This window comes from Theobroma cacao, chromosome 1 (assembly GCF_053813885.1).
Source record: "Theobroma cacao isolate CCN51 chromosome 1, ASM5381388v1, whole genome shotgun sequence".
In the NCBI taxonomy this organism is placed as follows: Eukaryota; Viridiplantae; Streptophyta; class Magnoliopsida; order Malvales; family Malvaceae; genus Theobroma; species Theobroma cacao.
The window spans coordinates 1378777-1396795 of record NC_142639.1 but is presented as its reverse complement, the minus strand read 5'-3'; the positions used below and the strand labels follow the sequence as shown (position 1 = coordinate 1396795).

The 18019-nt window shown below is 34.8% G+C and overlaps 2 protein-coding genes across 2 annotated transcripts; one reads left to right on the top strand and one right to left on the bottom strand.

The window, feature by feature from the left end:
* Positions 1-6513: 6513 nt before the first annotated feature.
* LOC148764418 (uncharacterized) lies at positions 6514-7922 on the bottom strand. The gene is made up of 4 exons (XM_088808749.1): positions 7629-7922; positions 7404-7547; positions 6795-7089; positions 6514-6719 (listed from the first exon to the last, which is right to left on the bottom strand). Exons 1-4 carry the CDS (start codon positions 7920-7922, stop codon positions 6514-6516), a joined length of 939 nt encoding a protein of 312 aa, XP_088664875.1.
* Positions 7923-13579: 5657 nt separating this feature from the next.
* LOC18610885 (putative methyltransferase TCM_000331) lies at positions 13580-15459 on the top strand. The gene is made up of 4 exons (XM_088808844.1): positions 13580-13654; positions 13758-14168; positions 14687-14938; positions 15025-15459. Exons 1-4 carry the CDS (start codon positions 13580-13582, stop codon positions 15376-15378), a joined length of 1092 nt encoding a protein of 363 aa, XP_088664970.1. The 3' UTR covers positions 15379-15459.
* Positions 15460-18019: the final 2560 nt, after the last annotated feature.

The following is an 18019-nucleotide window of genomic DNA, read 5'->3' as shown; positions in this document are numbered from 1 at the left end:
TCGATGATAAAGCCCTTTACTTTTTGGTTTTTGTTTCTTTTCTTAATATATATATTACTTATCATGGTAGTTCAAGTTACATTTTATCAATGATGATTACACCTTCGTGGCAGGGCCGCTCCCGAAAGAAGCCTATCTCAGATTTGTTAGTGCTCCTCTTGGTTTTTTGATGGGACAACCATTCAAAGTTCTGTTCATGTGTGAAAGCTTTGCATGTAAATCAAGAGCAAGAGAATTAAGCCTGTACAATCATACTCCACTATATGTTCAAGAAAATATGGACCTAATTAATTCGATTTTCTTTTTTCACCTCAAATGGATTTTTCTTTTGATTTAAGGGGATGGGAAATACCAAGAAAATCATATATCAATCTGAAGCAATTTTGAGAAGAAATATTTAGGAAATGAAGAACACAGGATCAAAAAGAGAGAGAGAGAGAGAAAACAGAGAAAAATGAAATTAATTCAAATTTGGAAAAAGAGATATTCCACTGTTATTCACTTGTTGTATTTATATCAACCTCCTTAGATCTAGCTATGGAAATTGTGCATTACAAACTGACTCAGCTTAGCACGGAAACAAATGCTATGGATTTCTATGCTTCAGCAACAAAAGCAACGACTCTCAACTAACAGAGCAAATTGAATGAGAAAGACACAAAGATAAAACGGATAAGCCTGATGCCGTATGACTCAAGACATAGACTTACAACAAGACGACAACGTTTAGAGACTACAATCTTTAAAAGAAAGTAAAACTACATCGTTTAACTAACAAACTTCCATCTTCATAATGCCGTAAGTTCCCTTCAAGCTTCAATAGCTTCCAATCTTCATTCTTCGGCAAACTCCAAAGTAGAGAAAAGATTAAATCTCCAACACTCGCCCTTAATCTTTGATCTAACAAACTCCCAAGCATGATCTAAGATACTCAAACCTTTCTCGATTTAAACTTTTTGTGAAAATATCAACATGTGGTTCATTAGTAGGATAGTACTGTAGATTAATCTCATTCTCCGTCACAGCATCCTTTAAAGCATGATATTTAACCCTTATATGCTTAGTTCTACCATGCTGAATAGGATTCTTAGCAATTGCTATTACAAACAACTTGTCAACAAATAACATAGTGCCATTTTCCTGCTCAAACCCTAAATCCTTTAATACCTTTCTTAGCCAAACAGCATGATTAGTAGCAGCTACCGTAGCCACATACTCAGCCTCAGCTGAAGATTGAGCTACTACTTGTTGTTTCTTAGAATTCTAGGTAAAAACAGCACTGCCAAAAGAAAAACAATATCCCTCAGTACTCTTTGAATCATCTAAAGATCCAGCCTAGTCATTATCACTAAAGCCTTTCAAATCACCATTTTCTTCCTTCAGAAACTTCAAGCCATAACCAACTGTACCTTTAATATACTTGAGAATCCTCTTGGTAGCTTTCAAATGTAGAATTGAAGGGTTTTGCATGAATTTGGACAACAAACTGGTTGCAAACATTATGTCAGGCTTGGTAGAAGACAAATACAAAAGAAAACTAATCAAACTTCTGTAAAATTGACCATCAGAGGGTTTGAATCATCAATCTTATTGAAACTAACACCAGAAACCAAAGGAGTTGGAACTATCTTGCATAAGGACATGTTAAATTTCTTTAACAGATCTTTTGCATACTTGGACTAATGCAAAGCTATCTCACCATTTAATTGAACCACTTCCATCTCCAAAAAATAAGTCATTAACCCCAAATCAATCATCTCGAATTCCTTCATCATTTGTTGCTTGAACTCCTCTAACACATTACTATTATAACCAATAAGTAATAAATCATCAACATAAAGAGCTATTATAATAGCTACTGAACCATTTAAACACTTCACATACAAAGTTGACTCAGTAACACTCTTCTAAAACCCTGGCTTCATAAAATGATCATCTAGTCTCTCATACTAAGCACGGGGTGCTTGCTTAAGATCAAACAAGGCCTTGATTAATTTGTAGACTTTTCCTTCAAAACCTTCCTCCACATAACCCTCAGGTTGCTTAATGAAAATATCTTCTGAAAGGTAGCCATTCCAAAATGCAGATTTAACATCTAAACAGTAAATAGACCATTCTTCTCAAGTAGACAAGGCAATCGACATTTTGATTGTATCGTGCCTAGCTACAGCAGCAAAAGTCTCTATATAATCTTCACCATACACCTGTGCATACCCTTTAACAACAAATCTTGCTTTATACTTATTCACTGATCCATTAGGATTCAACTTTATCCTAAATATCCACTTAACACTAATTACATTTTTTCTTTTAGGCCTGTTTACAAGCATCCAAGTAATGTTCTTCTAAATCATACTAATCTCATTATTCATAGCATTCACCCAATTCTTATCAGTTGCAGCTTCTGTATAACTTGCAAGTTCTGAAATAGCCACATTACACCGTTGTAGAACTCACTCAAACTCCTAGTGCCTTTCGCAGCAAGCCTTTCATTTTCAATATCATCTAAATCAACTTCATCATCCCCCAGAAATGGATCTTTACTAGTATCAGTCATTGTTTCAGAAACCTCAATAGAATTTTTAATCTAGTTTCAACTTTGCCCTTCATCAAAGTTAACATCCTTGCTTATGAATACTTAGTTTAATTCAACATCATACAATCTATAGCCTTTGGATACATCACTGTAACCAATATGAACTGCTAACTTTGACTTTGCATCAAACTTGGATCTTCTTTCATCAGGCACTTTTGCAAAACAAACACAGCTAAACACTCTAAGATGAGTAATAGATGGTTTGTATCCAAACCATAATTCAAAAGGAGTTTTTTAAGATAGAGCTTTAGTATAAACTCTATTTTGGATATAATTGGCAGTGTTAACTACCTCTGCCTAAAACTTTTTAGGCAACCCTATTTGGAACAGTAAACATCTTCCTATTTCAACTAAGGTTCTGTTTTTTCTCTCAGACTTACCATTGTGCTGTGGATTGTAGTGACAGTCAACTAATGCTACACACCATGTTCAGTCAAGAATTTCTCAAATTCTGCTGTAGTAAATTCAGTACCATTATCACTTCTTAAAGTCTTTATAGTTAAACTTGATAAGTTCTCTACTAATGCTTTGAACTTAGTGAAAGTCTTCAAGGCATCGGACTTTTGCTTCAAGAAATAAATCCAGCAATATCTAGTAAAATCATCAAGAAACAGTATATAATACTTACTTCCACTAAGTGAAAGAACTTTCATAGGTCCACATATGTCAATGTGAACTAACTCCAACTTCTGAGATGCCTTCCAACTATTCTTCTTAGGAAATACCTTCATGGTATACTTTCCATATTGACAAGTTGCACACAACTTTTTTTGTTTAACAATGCCTGGTAAACCATTCACCAACTGATTCGATGCCATCAGAGATAGAAAACCATAGTTCACATGTCACGACCCGGAACTCCCATCGAGCCCGTGACAACTGCCGCGACGTCTCGATCGACATTCATTATCCGAAATGTCAACCGGAACCCCGCAAGGCTTTAATATCAGCTTCTCATTTTCCCTGTGGGTAACTGTTTTCAAATATCACATTCTAAAAGATTTTAAATTGTTTCCAACTTAAACAAATAAAATAATAATTTTCGTCTCACAGGGGTATTTTGGTCATTTATCCCAAAAATCTCAAAATCATCTAAAAATATAGTATGTAAGTGAAAAACACATATTTTATAATCAAAAATAATTTTGGATGTCTAAAACATTCGTTTAAAATGAAATTATGACTGTTATAATAAAATAAAAATATTAAATAAAATATTCAATTTTCACATAAAAAGATATTTTAAGAACACTGCATAAATAATTTTTATAGCGTAAAAGCAAAATAAATTCTTACATACCGTAATACAGATAACCAAAGTATAGAATTTAATTTACAGTGATACGTGGGCCCACGAATGACCAAAAGTATCAAAAGAAATGAACCTATAGTCTTTGGATGTGGTAAGTTCAATTGTAATCCTCGCCGATATCAGTTATCTACAATCTATTCTGAGCCTGAAATGGGTGAAAATGAGGGTGGTGAGATTATAAAATCTCAGTGAGTAAACAAACATCACTCAAAATATCTAAAGTCGAATAAAATGAGACTATTAAAACATTTCATCAAACTGTAATTTATTATCTTTCAACTTATTTCAACCAAATGAAATCAATTTGTTTAAAGCAAGTAATCAGTATGGCTTATGAATTTTTTAAAAAGCTTGGCTCATGCCAAAAATTATTATCATACTCAGTTATCTGGGATACCTTGGCTGAGGGCTATCCCAACTGAGTCCGCCAAGGCTATTAGAAAGTCATGTTTTTATTTTGAAAACATAGCCATTCATTGGCGTTGGTCGAGTTCCCCTTCACGTGGTGGTTTGGCGTGAAGTGAAGTTTAAAGTTATACCTCGGGAGTTATCCTACTTGCCTCTCAAACCAAGGTAAAATTATAACAGGATTCCGTGCCCCTCTAATAGGCTAGTCCACAGTACCCAGCCCACTGCAGCAGTTAAACCCACCATACAATAAAATTTTGACAGCATGACAGGGCTAATATATTACTACCCAGCCTGCAAGGGTAAAATAAAGCAATTCATACAATTCATAAAAAACACAGCCCAGCCAGTCATGCCAATACAATAACATAAGCCATTAATTCAATTTTAAATTTACAACATATTAGTGGTCTCCAATTACTCTATTTTCAAAATCGTTATTTCGTTTCAAGACAATTTATAAAATATTTTCATTTAAACTCATTTTGTTTACAAAACATAAAAATTTACCATTTGAACTCATTTTCATAAAAGTCACCAAAACCGAATAAAAACATACTTTAGATAATTAAAATGATGGTAAGGTTACTCACCGTATCTAGAGTGGGGATTTTCGAAATACTCAGACTACTGGTCCTCAGGTGCAATTCCCTTACCTTTATCGGAGGACTCACCACCTTGACATAGTACAAAATCGAAAAATTCACCACATTGGTACTAAATTGAAATTAAACTAATTTAGACTACTAATGCTTGATATGGAATGCAAAAATGTCTAAATTTTTGCCTAAATGCGGTGTTAGCCTAGTTCAGTCTTTTACTCGATAAATCGATATACGCGTCCGTTTAAACTCCAAATTAATTTTTTTCAGTTTCTATACCTCAATTGCACCCAAATTGACTTAATGTCCCTCAGTGTGGTGCAAATTATCAGTCTCGATAGCAAATTACGAAAATACCCCTAGTGGGTAAAAAATTATATTTTTGCTCTGAAAATTCTCATTATTTTTCTAGGCTCATAATTCATCATTATTCATCATAATTCCTCAAATAAGCATCAAGATCAGCAGCCAATATTCCACTAGAAAATTCGGCATAATGGGTTTCAATGGGAGAAAATTATATCTCTAGCTTATTTTTGCTATATTTCAATATAACTTAACTAAAATCACTTAATTCAATTAAAATCAACCAAAAATCAAGCTCAAAACTCATCCATGGAGGTTTGGCCAGCATGGGTGTCCATACCCACTTTCTAATTTTGCATGAAAATGAGAAAAAAATGCATGGGTAGTGAAAATCACAAGGAAAATCAATGAAATTTACCTTTTCAATGCTTGATTTCTTGATTTCTCTTGATTTTTCCCAAATTTTCAGGTAGGGTTCTTATTTTTTTCCCCCTTTTCTCCCCTGGTTTGGACGGCTGAAGAAGATGAGAATTCTGGAATTTTTACCTTTTTAAAGGCTAAAATAATATAATATTATTTTATTTTTTTTAATGTTTTATTAATTCCTTAAATTCTAGCCATCCATTTGTTTCCAAATTTTCACCATACACTTGTCCCACATATCCATAGCTTAGATAAAATTCTCAGACTTATCCAAAGTCTTGGTGGAGTAAATTTTGAAATTTACACTTTTACCCCCGTAAAAGTAAAAAATTACATTTTTGCCCCAAAAACTAAAAAATTGCCCATAGACATATTTTTCATCCCTTATACTCACACCATTCTCCAATTTGTCAAATTTGATCTAAATTCTCTCAAAATCTCAAATTTTATCCGCGAGGTGGTAAAATTACGATTTTACCCCTACACTCTAGAAATCACCGGAATTAAACTTTTTCACTGCCAAACCCTCAAATTATACTCCAATAAGTCAAATGGGGCCAAAAAAAAAAATTCTTTTCTTAAAATTCCCATTGTGTCCCTAGGTGGAAAATGATCATTTTGCCCTTGGACAGTAAAAATTTCGGTTTGACTCCAAATTGATCCTCGAACTCCAAATCACCATATTAAACCATTCTGGGACTTTAATATTCTTAATTTCATTTTAAATTCTCTATTTGATCTAGTTCGAGACTTAAATTAACTTAATTGTACAATTTGGTACATTATCGTCTTTTAACGATTTTTCTTTCGGGGCTTTCCAAGTATGCAAGCATATTGTCAATCATATGAATGACGTGGACAGTATTTTATAAGGTCGGACCTGACATCACATGTCCCAACCTTCTGTGCCAGAGCTCAGACTCATCCTTCTCACTATACAAAGCCATATTCTCAGTATCTTTCAAATTCACTAGATAATAATTATTCTTCATCTGAACAATGAATATTTCTTCACGACAAGGATCAAATATAGTGCAAACTTTGTCTTTGAGCAATAAAGCATAATGCTCATCTACTAATTGTCCAACATTTAGCAGATTATGTTATGCTTCAGGCACATAATGAACATTTCTAATATATTTCATACCAGATGCTGTTTCAACAGCAACAGTCCCCACACCAAGAATTTTCATGTAATATCTATTTCCAATTTTGACTTTGGAAATAAAACTAGTATCAAGATCAGTGAACGAAAATTGATTACCTATAAGATGATGAAAGTAGGCATTATCCAGCAACCAAACAATGTTTTTACCAGACTCCTCACCCATTTTAGCCATAAACAAAACTTCTTCACATTCACCCACCTGCTCAACTACTGCAGCCTGAGCTTTAGGTTCCTTTTTCTTGTTCTTACACACTCGTTCAACATGCCCCAATTGCTAACAGGCTTTACATTAGACATTTAGCCTGAACTAGTAGTATCTTTCAACATGATTTCTCTTTTTGCAGTTTGGGCAAAGAGAATATTTACCAACTGACTTTCCTTGCTTCTCATCAGTAGTTTTAGTTCTTTTCGACTCAATCTTCTTGGAACCATTACTTTTAGTTTTAATCCCTTAGTTTTAGTAACCAAGGCACTCTATATAGAGTTTTCAAGCTTAAAAGCCTTTTTCTATTCAAATGCTAGTAAAATAGAAATTAAATCTTTCATGGAAATCTTAGTTAAATCCTTTGAATCTTCAAGTGAAGTTACCTTCGATTCAAACTTATCTGACATTCTCACTAGAATCTTGTTGACCATCCTTTGATCAGTGACCTCTTGTCCCAACATTCTAAGCCGATTCAAAAGCTTCAATAACTTGTTTGTATATTCCTGAATACTCTCATCTTCCTTCATCTTCATCACCTCGAACTGTCGAGACAAATTCATGATCTGCATGACGTTGGTTCTATCATTTCCTTGATATTCTTATCTTACACTATCCCACACTTGCTTAGGATCCTCCAGATGCATAATCTTTCCAAAAATCGACTCTGACATAGTTGACTGAAGACTAATCAAAGCCTTGTATCTCTTTGCTACTTCTTTCGAGTGTTGCTTGATTTGAGCAATGGTTGGATTGGCATGCCTTTGAACAAGCATCTCACCAGACTCCACCATGTCCCACATGTCAAATGCCTTGAGATAAGTACTCATTTTCATTGCCCAGAAAGGGTAATTCACACTAATAATCACAGGAGATGAAGCTGCACTAAATCCAACCGTAGCCATGTTGAAATAAAAAAAACTGAGATCAAAATCAGTGTGTTATAGGTCCTTTGAGACAAGGTGCTCTGATACCATGAAGCAATTTTGAGAAGAAATGTTTAGGAAATGAAGAACACAGGATCAAAAAGAGAGAGAGAGAAAACAAAGAAAAATGAAAGTACTTCAAATTTGGGAAAATAGATATTCTACTATTATTCACTTGTTGTATTTATATCAATCTCCTTAGATTTAGCTTTGGAAATTGTGCTTTACAAACTGATTCAGCTTAGCACGGAAACAAATGCTATGGATTTCTGTGCTTCAGCAACAAGAGCAATGACTCTCAACTTACAAAGCAAACTGAAAGAAAAAGATACAAAGATAAAACGGCAAAGCCTGATGTCATATGACTCAAAACATAGACTTACAATAAGACGACAATGTTTAAAGACTACAATCTTTAAAAAAAAGTAAAACTACATCGTTTAACTAATAACCTTCCATTTTCATAATGACATTAGTTCCCTCCAAGCTCCAATAGCTTTCAATATTCATTCTTCAGCAAACTCCAAAGCAGAGAAAAGATTAAATCTCCAACACAATCACTGATCAACTATGCATTTATAGTTGTAATTGCTGGAAATAACCGTGCTCACATTTGGTTGAAATTAATGCAATAATTCAGGCGTGTCTTAACCCTTGCCAAATTGGGGCGTGAACCTCTAAAAAGTTGAAAGAGATTACCATTAAGAGAATGGTTAGTGCATGTCACCTCTTCCTCTCATTAACATTTTTTTATCGTGAAAATTGCTGGGGGTGCTTTCCTCTTCTCAAAGACAAAGGGCTAAGTTGTCTCGTTCACTTCTTTTCAACTCTCATGTGAATCCCGTTGTTGGACATGGCAGCGGTCTTACTTTGAAGCAATTGGTTGTGAGAGTTTGTGTGGCAATTGCACATCTGATGAGAGAATTTCTTTTCTTAAGTGCTGTCTTGTATTGGGATTTGATGATCTCAACTTTTCCTATGGAGTCTCACTAGTCCAGGAAGTAACTGCCAGTTTATCAAATCAGTGTAACTTTGGCAGGGCGACGGGGGATTCTTCTTGGCCGTACAAAGAGTTGGACACATGGCAGGCAAGGGATGCGCCGGTGCTCTGACCCTGCCATTCACGCTGTGGCGTGGACCCTGTGGGCATCCTTGTGGTCAGGACCTCAAGGCTCCAATCGCAATCAGGATTCAGGGGGCACTAACCAATTTCATGGTAGCCAGGCCCAGTCAAAAGGCAGGCCTCCGTGCAGCTTTTGAATGGAGAAAATGGAGCGTAAAGACTATAAAGGCCTAAAGGGTACCCCATGGAACATATAAAGGAAACTAAAGATGCCTTAGTGATTGACTTTGAGTACTTATCAACGTGTTCTTAGCGTATACGGAAAAATGAATGCACCATTTTTTAAATTAAATGTTGGAATATCTATTAATTTCTGTTTCGTATTCATCCTTTTTTTCTTCTGATTTTGAAAGTGATTTACTTATAAATCTATAACACATGTACAAATTCGACTTTTCATTTTTCGAATATTTAAACTCCACATCATTTGTATATCTTTTCAACTCGAAAATCTCACTTAAAATTAAATTTTTCTTACTTCTTTGAACAACTATCTTGGTGAGATAGAGAGCATAAACTTGATGAAGATCAAGGATACTGTGACAAAATAGTACCCAAATCGGGTTACTCGTTCAAGGTGCTACTTGTTTCCTTTTTGTTAAATTTTAAATTCATTGTCTTTGCCAAGATTCAAATACGTGTCTGTCATAATCCATTACAACCAGTACGGGCATATGCACCACACAAAGAGGAGCACAAACAAGATAAGAAGGCAAAAAAAAAAAAAAAAAAGGAAAAGTAAACCCTATGGATGACCCCATGCATCAATATTTCACTTTAGTTTGCCTTTTTTTTTTCTCCCCTAAGCTTTTTGCTCCTCCCCATATAGATAATGCGTTTGGCAATTATGCAACTCCTGTCCTCTTGACTCTTCCCCCTCTTAGAGAAAGTATATATTTTTCTCTTTTGTTTCCTTCTCCACCACATCTTTTTCCTCCTTTCTTCACAGGACTAACCTTTTGTCTACGCATTGAGAAAATTGATGTTTCTTTTGAAATTTTGTTGTATAAATCGGAAAAGAAAGTCCTTCCTTTTTCTTCCATGATATATACATATATATATATAAAAATTTGTTGCTTCATTGCTTGGACTCTCAGCTCATTTCTCACCCAATAATAGGCAGGGATCAGTGGCTAGTAAGACCTTATCCACGATACGTTTGTTCCCTACATATTTCGGCTGGTGAAAATTGCACAAGCTAGTGATAAAGTCTACAGAGGTTTCACGAAATTCCGGACCCTGTGTATTTAGGCTGTAAAATTGATTGCAGATAGCCAGCAGGAAGAATATTTTTGGAAAGTGGCAAACAACACATGCACGTTTAGTGCGCAATGCTATGATAACTGTTTGATAGAAAAGCAATGAGTTGATAGCAGCATGGTGGCCTCTGACCCAAAGTGATCTGCTGAAAAATTGAGTAATTAACCATTGGGAGACACCATGGCTAGCTTTCGGACAGTCATAGGCTAGTAATTAAACTCCCGAGGTTTGAAAACTCGGATGGAAGAGATCAGTACAGCCACCTTCCAATCCATGGCAACGGGGCGATGCGGGTTGGTTTTTTGCTTGCCGACTTGGACCCATCCTAGGGTGATTAGTAACAAGGATTTTGTGCCCAACAAGTTCCAGAGTGAGCAAAAACATTGCAAATACTATCAGTAGGAACCGTATGATTAGTTGTGTTGCATTGTTGTTTCAATGACAAAGACGCGGCTAGCTTGTTGTTTCAAGGTCTTGATTCTGCCTTAAAGAGCTATGGCTCAAAACATTATTACAATAAGCTTGTAATTTGGGAAGTGGAAATTTAATTATTCTAATTAATCCCATATGATTTATTCTTAAGAGGCTTGGAAGCATGAAGCTGCACGGCCAAAAATTTGTTCCCCACCATGTACTTGATCTAAATAACTAGTTTTGTTGAGGGAAGAAATTTAGTATTTCTTTAATTAGTTTAGAATTCTAATATTTTACTTGGTTAATTTATTTGATTGTATAAGAATGGATGACAATGGGTAGTATGTAAATAGGTATCTAATACTATCCGACTTGTTTTAAATAGGATTAAAGTACCCTATTAATGGGTTCAGGTACGGACAGTAATTTTAAGATATCCATTATATGAATTCATTCATAAATAATGAATTATTTTTTATTTAATAAAAAATAAATAATTTTGTAATATTTAGTTTAATTTTTATATTATTTTTAGTGTATGTATTACTTATAATTGATGAATTATTTATTTTAATTAATAAATTTTCTATATATATAGATATTTTTGAATTTAATAATTTAATTTTGACTAATAAAATACACAAAAATTATTAAATGTTATTTTTCATTTTTAATTCAGATTATTATTATTTTTTAAAAAATGAGTTTATTAAGCCTCGACAGCCCAAAAAAATGCCATTGTTAGTTTAATTCGAATTAGTTGAGTCAGGTTTTACGACAAATGCTCATATTACTTTTAACAAAATAGACGAATTCGACTCTCAACTAAATTTTAATAAAATATTAGTAATTAAATTCAAATAAAATACGAATATTAAATTTCATAACCGATTATTCACAGGGCTAGCCAAATATGAGGCGGAGCATCCAGGTTATAAGTCAGACGAGTATTGTGGTTTCAATGACAAGGAAATAGCTATTTCATATTAATTACCCTTTATTGTAGCAGGTGGCCTGCATCCTTTTGGTTGAATGGAAATGCTCAATTATCTTCCGAAAATAATAATAATAATAATAATAATAATAATAAATCTTATTTCTCTTTTGGTGTTTTTCTAATTTTTTTCATAATTTTACATTCCCTGTTTGATTATTTTTGTTATTAAATCAGTACAAATAGTCAATTTGGTGTGTATCGGTTGACAATGAACAAACTGAAATTCTATAAAAAGTGGATCAAATTGATCTAATTTTGAGAGAAAATGAAATTGATTGAAAATTGAATTAGTTCAATCAATTATCTTAAATACCAAAATTTTTAAATTATTTTGTAACTTATAAAATTGAAACATCTAAATACATATAAATAACATCTAATACTTAACATATAAAAATAATATATATAAATATATAATAATTTAAAAAATAAATTCAATTGCTTGTTTGGTCGGAGAGACAAATTTTATCATCAAAAATGGAAAGATCAACTTTAGTCATAAATGTTTGTTGGATTTTTGAGTAAAGATTTAGTTTAACACAGCATAGTTGAGAATAAGTAGCTAAGCATGAAGAGCGGAATAAGAGGAAATATTTGTTCTAAGCAATAGGTTCTTGATCTGATGTGCATTGACTTAAAAAGTATACATAGTAAAGATTTAACAAGCAAACTTTGAACAATAGTTAGGTACAAGTTACATGCTAATCATCACGTAAGTCATTCACTAGGTGCATGGCTATCATAATTTGATATTAAGCTAGCTGTCCTAATACAAAATTAGTGACACATGGTCCTAAGGTTAATAGCATGAACTGACATGGTTTTCAATGGAAGTCCTATATCAACAATGTTTGGAAAGTAGGTTCAACACCAAAGGATTTAAAGGGATTAGAGTTCCTTGTTTTTGTTTGGAACGCCCTTGTCTCGATGCTGTTATCCTTGGTTCTTGTTTGTTTTAAACTATTGACCTTAGGAGTAGTCTTAGGCTGATTGCTTTCTGTTTCAGGCAGTCAGTTTTTTTGTCTTTAGGCAACTTTGAGTTCTTTAGCTCTTGGTGGATGAATGTTGTGGGTCTTCTGCTAATCCGTGTGAGCAGATGTGCCCTTCAATTGTACAACTTCTCTTGTCAAGCCGGTGTTCATGTCAATCGGAGTCTTTGGCAACTTCAGCTCGAGATTAAGAATGACACACCAATGTATGACTAATAAAATCTACTTTTCAAAATAAAAAAAAAAAACAATGTCGCCATTGCCATTTGCCCCTTTCATTGCTGTCATGAATAAGTATTAAAGTGTATAATTAAATTCATTCTTCTGTCTTAGTACTATTTCCTTTCCAAGGTTGAAGTGGATGGTTTTTTCAGACACTGACATTTATGTCATGACTGACTCAGAAACTTTTACTAGTATAAAAATTTTAGGTTTGCCACCGCTACCTTATTAGTTTTGTATCCAACTCCTTATTTCATTTTTACACCGGCGATCGGGTATTATCCAAAAGTCTCGAATTTTCGTCTATGGTTTAGGTCAGTAATAGTGAAAGGAAAGCCTTAAGAGTGGACTTCAAAACCTTGTTTGTGTAAACATTATTAAAAACTAATGTTGGATAATATTTATATACTCCCTCGATTACTACTTTAACGATAGTAGACATTTTAAAGTTAAATAAAAATAATGTAACGATTTAAGGGTTGGCTACTACTTGAAAATTAACATTCTATTAGTAAGAAAGTTACAGTTCACTTGGTTTGATTTTGGAAAAGAATTTTCTGCTAACAATATAATCTACTATAGATTCATTGAAGGAAGTACTTGGAGAAGCAAAAATAACAATAATTAAAAAATGGTTAAGGCAAGTGTTCCGTGCATGAACTCAGGAGATAAAGAAACTAGCTATGGCACTTGTTCTTTACCACAAGTTCTCTCTTCCCCCCTCCCTAATTTGCATAGAATTATCAACCTTTAAACTTTCCCAAGTTGCATTCTTTTTGTTTATTGATGATTTGTTAAACTCTTTCCAGGAAATAGTACTACCGAAGGCAAGGCCGATCCTAGAAGATACCATCAAAGACATGTTCAGCAACGTGTCTTCGACTGACTGCATCAAGGTCGCAGACTTGGGTTGCTCCTCAGGACCCAATACTTTCATGGCGATATCCATAGTTGTTGACACCTTCCACGAGATGTGTCAACAAGCGCAATTGAAAACATCACCTGAGTTTCAAGTGTTTCTAAACGATCTTCCTGAAAATGATTTCAACAACGTCTTCAGATCTGTTGCTAGTTTCACTGACAGGATCAAGAAAGGCAAGGGAGACAAGTTCGGGCTTTGTTTTGTAACAGGGGTTCCAGGTTCCTTTTATGGAAGGCTCTTTCCGAATAGGAGTCTGCACCTTGTACATTCTTCTTATAGTGTTAACTGGTTGTCAAAGGCTTGCATCTCTTTTCATGTTTACTAAACTATCCTATTCCTATCTGTTGGAAATTCATAAGCTATCCAATTCCATCATATTAAAAAATATGTTCAATTATTATTTAGTACAAGCAACATGGTGCAAATTGTTTTTTCTACAACATTATTATGAAATTTTAAGATGAAATTCATACTAAAATTAATTAACAATAATAAAAATGATATTTATCATGGTATGCACACTTATGTATAAAGATAATTGACTTGTCATGTCACATATGTATAGGAATAATGGACCTATTGTGCAGTATAATAAGCTTTTTGTGAAAGGATGGGATAAAATTTATTCCCATGTTATGTTAATTGTTTTATTTATATCTCTAAAAAATTCCAAATTTACTCAGTTTCGGATTCATGACTTCTTTAATATATAATTAATAAGTACAAATGATTAATTAAGGTGGAAGTAGGGACTCAACTAATATTTCTCTGATCTAATCCTTACGAGTATGTGATCCTGGATTCTGTTTTAATCAGGTCCCTGATGGTATTGGGAATAATAAGGGATCCGTATACATGGCTGAATCAAGCCCTCCCAACGTATTCAAAGCTCACTCAAGGCAATTTAAGGAGGACTTCTCAACATTTCTAAAATTGCGGTCCCAAGAGATGATTCCAGGAGGGCGCATGGTGCTTACCTTCAATGGTAGGAGCAATCTATATCCCTCAAAACAAGATGATGATTGGAAGCTGCAGCTAGCAAAATCCCTCTATGACCTAGTGGTGAAGGTTAGTTCCCTTACTTTCGCTTTCTGTTAAACCCCACGACTAGTCATATATAGCAAAAATTATGATCTGTAAACATGATTTTGTAGGGAATTGTGAAAGAAGCTGATGCAGATTCATTCAACATCCCTATGTATGCACCCTACAAAGGAGAATTATGTGAGATTATTCAAAAGGAGGATTCCTTTGATCTTGACAAGTTGGAAGTTGTTCAAATCAACTGGGGTCCTAGAGATGTCTTAACCAATGAAGATTTTGAGTTCGACAAGTACCAAAGGGGGCAAAAGACCGCAAACTCTGTTAGAGCCATTACAGAACCGATGCTTGCAAGCCATTTCGGAGAGGATATACTTGACAAGTTATTCACAGGGCTAGCCAAATATGAGGCGGAGCGTCTAGGTTATAAGTTGACGAGTATTGTTGTTTCAATGAAAAAGAAGTAGCTACTTCATTTTAATTACTCTTTATTGTAGGAGGTGGCCTCCATCCTTTTGGTTGAATGGAAATGCTCAATTATCTTGTGAAAATAATAAAAATAAATCTCCTTTCTCCTTTGGTTTTTTTTTTTTCATAATTTTTCATCGCCTGATTGATTATTTTTGTTATTAAATCAGTACAAACAGTTGATTCGATGTGTATAAATAAAAAACTGAACAAATTGAAATTCTATAAAAAATTGATCAAATTGACTGAATTTTGAGAGAAAACCGAATTGATTGAAAATTGAGTTAGTTCAATCGATTATCATAAAAACCAAATTGGCAGGGTGTGGAGGTGTGTTACGCGACTTGGATGGCTTTATGACGAGAGTTTTCTTTGATCCCCTTGGGATTCAGAACTCTAATTATGTGGAACTCATGGCCATTATCTATGCCTTGCAACTTTTCTCGGCTTCCTCCTGTGTTGGATTCCCTCTTGACCATTGAATCTAATACAAGGATTGCACTTACATGGGTAGAGAAAGTGAATCAAAAGCCACAGGACAAATGGCATATATTCAATGAAATTGATTCACTGTGCCTGTCACTGGCTAATGTTTCCGTTCTTCGTGTTTTAAGAGAAGGTAACTCTCTTGCTGACATACTTACAAAATATGGTGTTGACAACCTGTCTCTTTTCTCGGCTTGGTGGTAAATTGAGGGTTCGGCCTTTTCTTGTGGTAGTCTTTCTAGTTTGCTGCACTTATTTGCTTCCATGTATCCTTGTGTTTTTGCTTTGACCTATCAAATAGAGTTCCCTTGTTCTGCGTGTTTCTTGGGTAATCTCTCATCTCGGCTTGGTGGCAACCAGACATGACCTTTGATTTGTTCGATTGCTGCCTCACTAATGTGATATTCTCTCTTACCATCCTGGTTTTCTCTGCTATTGCCAGCTTTTGCTGCTGTTCCTTTTTTTTTTTTCTATGGTGATGTGGTCTGTTTCTAATGTTGGTTCATTACTTCTCGGAGATAATGATCTTCCCTTGTCTTGTCTGAGTGCTGATTTCTTTAGTTGGCCTGATGGAGAGCATCGATTTTATTTCATTTTTATTTCACGGATTTTTTTGGTCTTGTTCAGCTCTATTTTATGGTTTTTATACTCTCCAATCCCCAGAAACAGTCCATATGTGAGATAATGCCAGGTGTTGGAAATCAACTCATTGGTAAAATTTTGCCATAAATAGAAAGTTGTCACTTGCCGGTTTTGGCTCGGGACAAAGTTTTTGTCACGACCCTCAACCTGTTACCATTTCTTTTTTTTGCTAATATGTTTTTCTTAATGAAATTGATCATTTATTTCACCTGAAACAAGAGGAATTTGTACCACAACAGAGGTAAAAATTGATTGAAATGATCACCATCCATGGTACGCATGATCGGACCACAAGATGTTCATCATCAAGTTCACACCTGTTGATATCTTGTCCTCATAATTCCGTCCTTCTCGATTCTCTCCCGTCAATTTCTTTTAGCTCTCTAAGAAATTGGGGCGAACGAGAAAAATGTGGATAGCAAACAAGATAAACGTGGTTGTAGGGTAGATTAATCGTTCATCAGTCGACCTTACTTCGTTGACAAATGATGAAGTATTACAATATCTGGCATGATTACCACGTTTTTTCTGCGTAAGTTGAATACGAATCCTCCAAACACTTCCAGAGACTAGAGAAGGTCCAAGCATTCATTGTATAACTACTGTTCGTGATATGGTTCTCCTTAGAGCATGTAAAGTCCATGGTGATGTTGACAGTGGAAGACGCACTGCAGAAAAGCTTCTTGAAATGGATCCAAATTGTGCAGGGACTCATATCACCTTGGCTAACATATATGCTGCCAAAGGGAAGTGGAGAGAAGCAGCAGATGTTAGGAAGATGGTGAGGTCAAAGCGGGTTATCAAGGAGCCAGGATGGTCCTGGATTAAGGTCAAGGATCGGGTTTCTGTATTTGTTGCTGGTGAAAGATCTTATCCAGAGGGTGAATTAATATATGGCATGTTGGATTTACTAGCTTCAAGGATGGATATGTCTGTCCAGGAGTTAGGCTCTCTTCTAGATTCAGAGGATTAGCATGAAGTGAAGATTCAATTCCATTGTTTCATCATAGGTTTTGGCCCCTTTCCCTTCATGTTGTTACTTGTTGAAAGCTGCATTCGGCAGCAGCCAGGAGCTAATCAGTAGTTACGATAACGACATACAACAACTGGTACTTGGTCAAGATGGTGCTACTGGTGCTTAAAAGAAATTTAAAGTTAAAAGGAGATGGCATCTTTATGTGCAGCTTAAATTATGAAGCAGCAAACATGTTGCACTAAATGGTCGCTGACATTGGGGTTGGTAGATATAAATGGTATGTTGCTTTCCTGTGTACACATGTGCTGCCTAAAGGCAAGCAGTGGCAGTCTGCATTTCTTCTACTCCTCAGAACATCAGAATTTTTCCCGGCATCTAGTGAAGAATTTGGCTCTCATTTGAGCAAGATTTGCACTTTACAGTCCAAGACAAGCAGTGACAATATTCATCTTTTCGACATTCGAGGCCTTCAGAATTTACCCGCTATCTAGCAAATTATTTAACATTCTTTTGAGCAAGGTTTTTGAAAGTTGGAA

Excerpts from the sequence above, each read along its gene's own strand:
- LOC18610885 (XM_088808844.1), top strand. The coding sequence starts at position 13,580 with ATGGTTAAGGCAAGTGTTCCGTGCATGAACTCAGGAGATAAAGAAACT. Across the intron at positions 14,169-14,686 it reads GTGTTAACTGGTTGTCAAAG|GTCCCTGATGGTATTGGGAA; the intron begins GCTTGCATCTCT and ends TGTTTTAATCAG. Across the intron at positions 14,939-15,024 it reads TCTATGACCTAGTGGTGAAG|GGAATTGTGAAAGAAGCTGA; the intron begins GTTAGTTCCCTT and ends ATGATTTTGTAG.
- LOC148764418 (XM_088808749.1), bottom strand. The coding sequence starts at position 7,922 with ATGGCTACGGTTGGATTTAGTGCAGCTTCATCTCCTGTGATTATTAGT. Across the intron at positions 7,548-7,628 it reads CTAAGCAAGTGTGGGATAGT|ATGAAGGAAGATGAGAGTAT; the intron begins GTAAGATAAGAA and ends GAGGTGATGAAG. Across the intron at positions 6,720-6,794 it reads TGCTGTTGAAACAGCATCTG|ATGAGCATTATGCTTTATTG; the intron begins GTATGAAATATA and ends GACAATTAGTAG.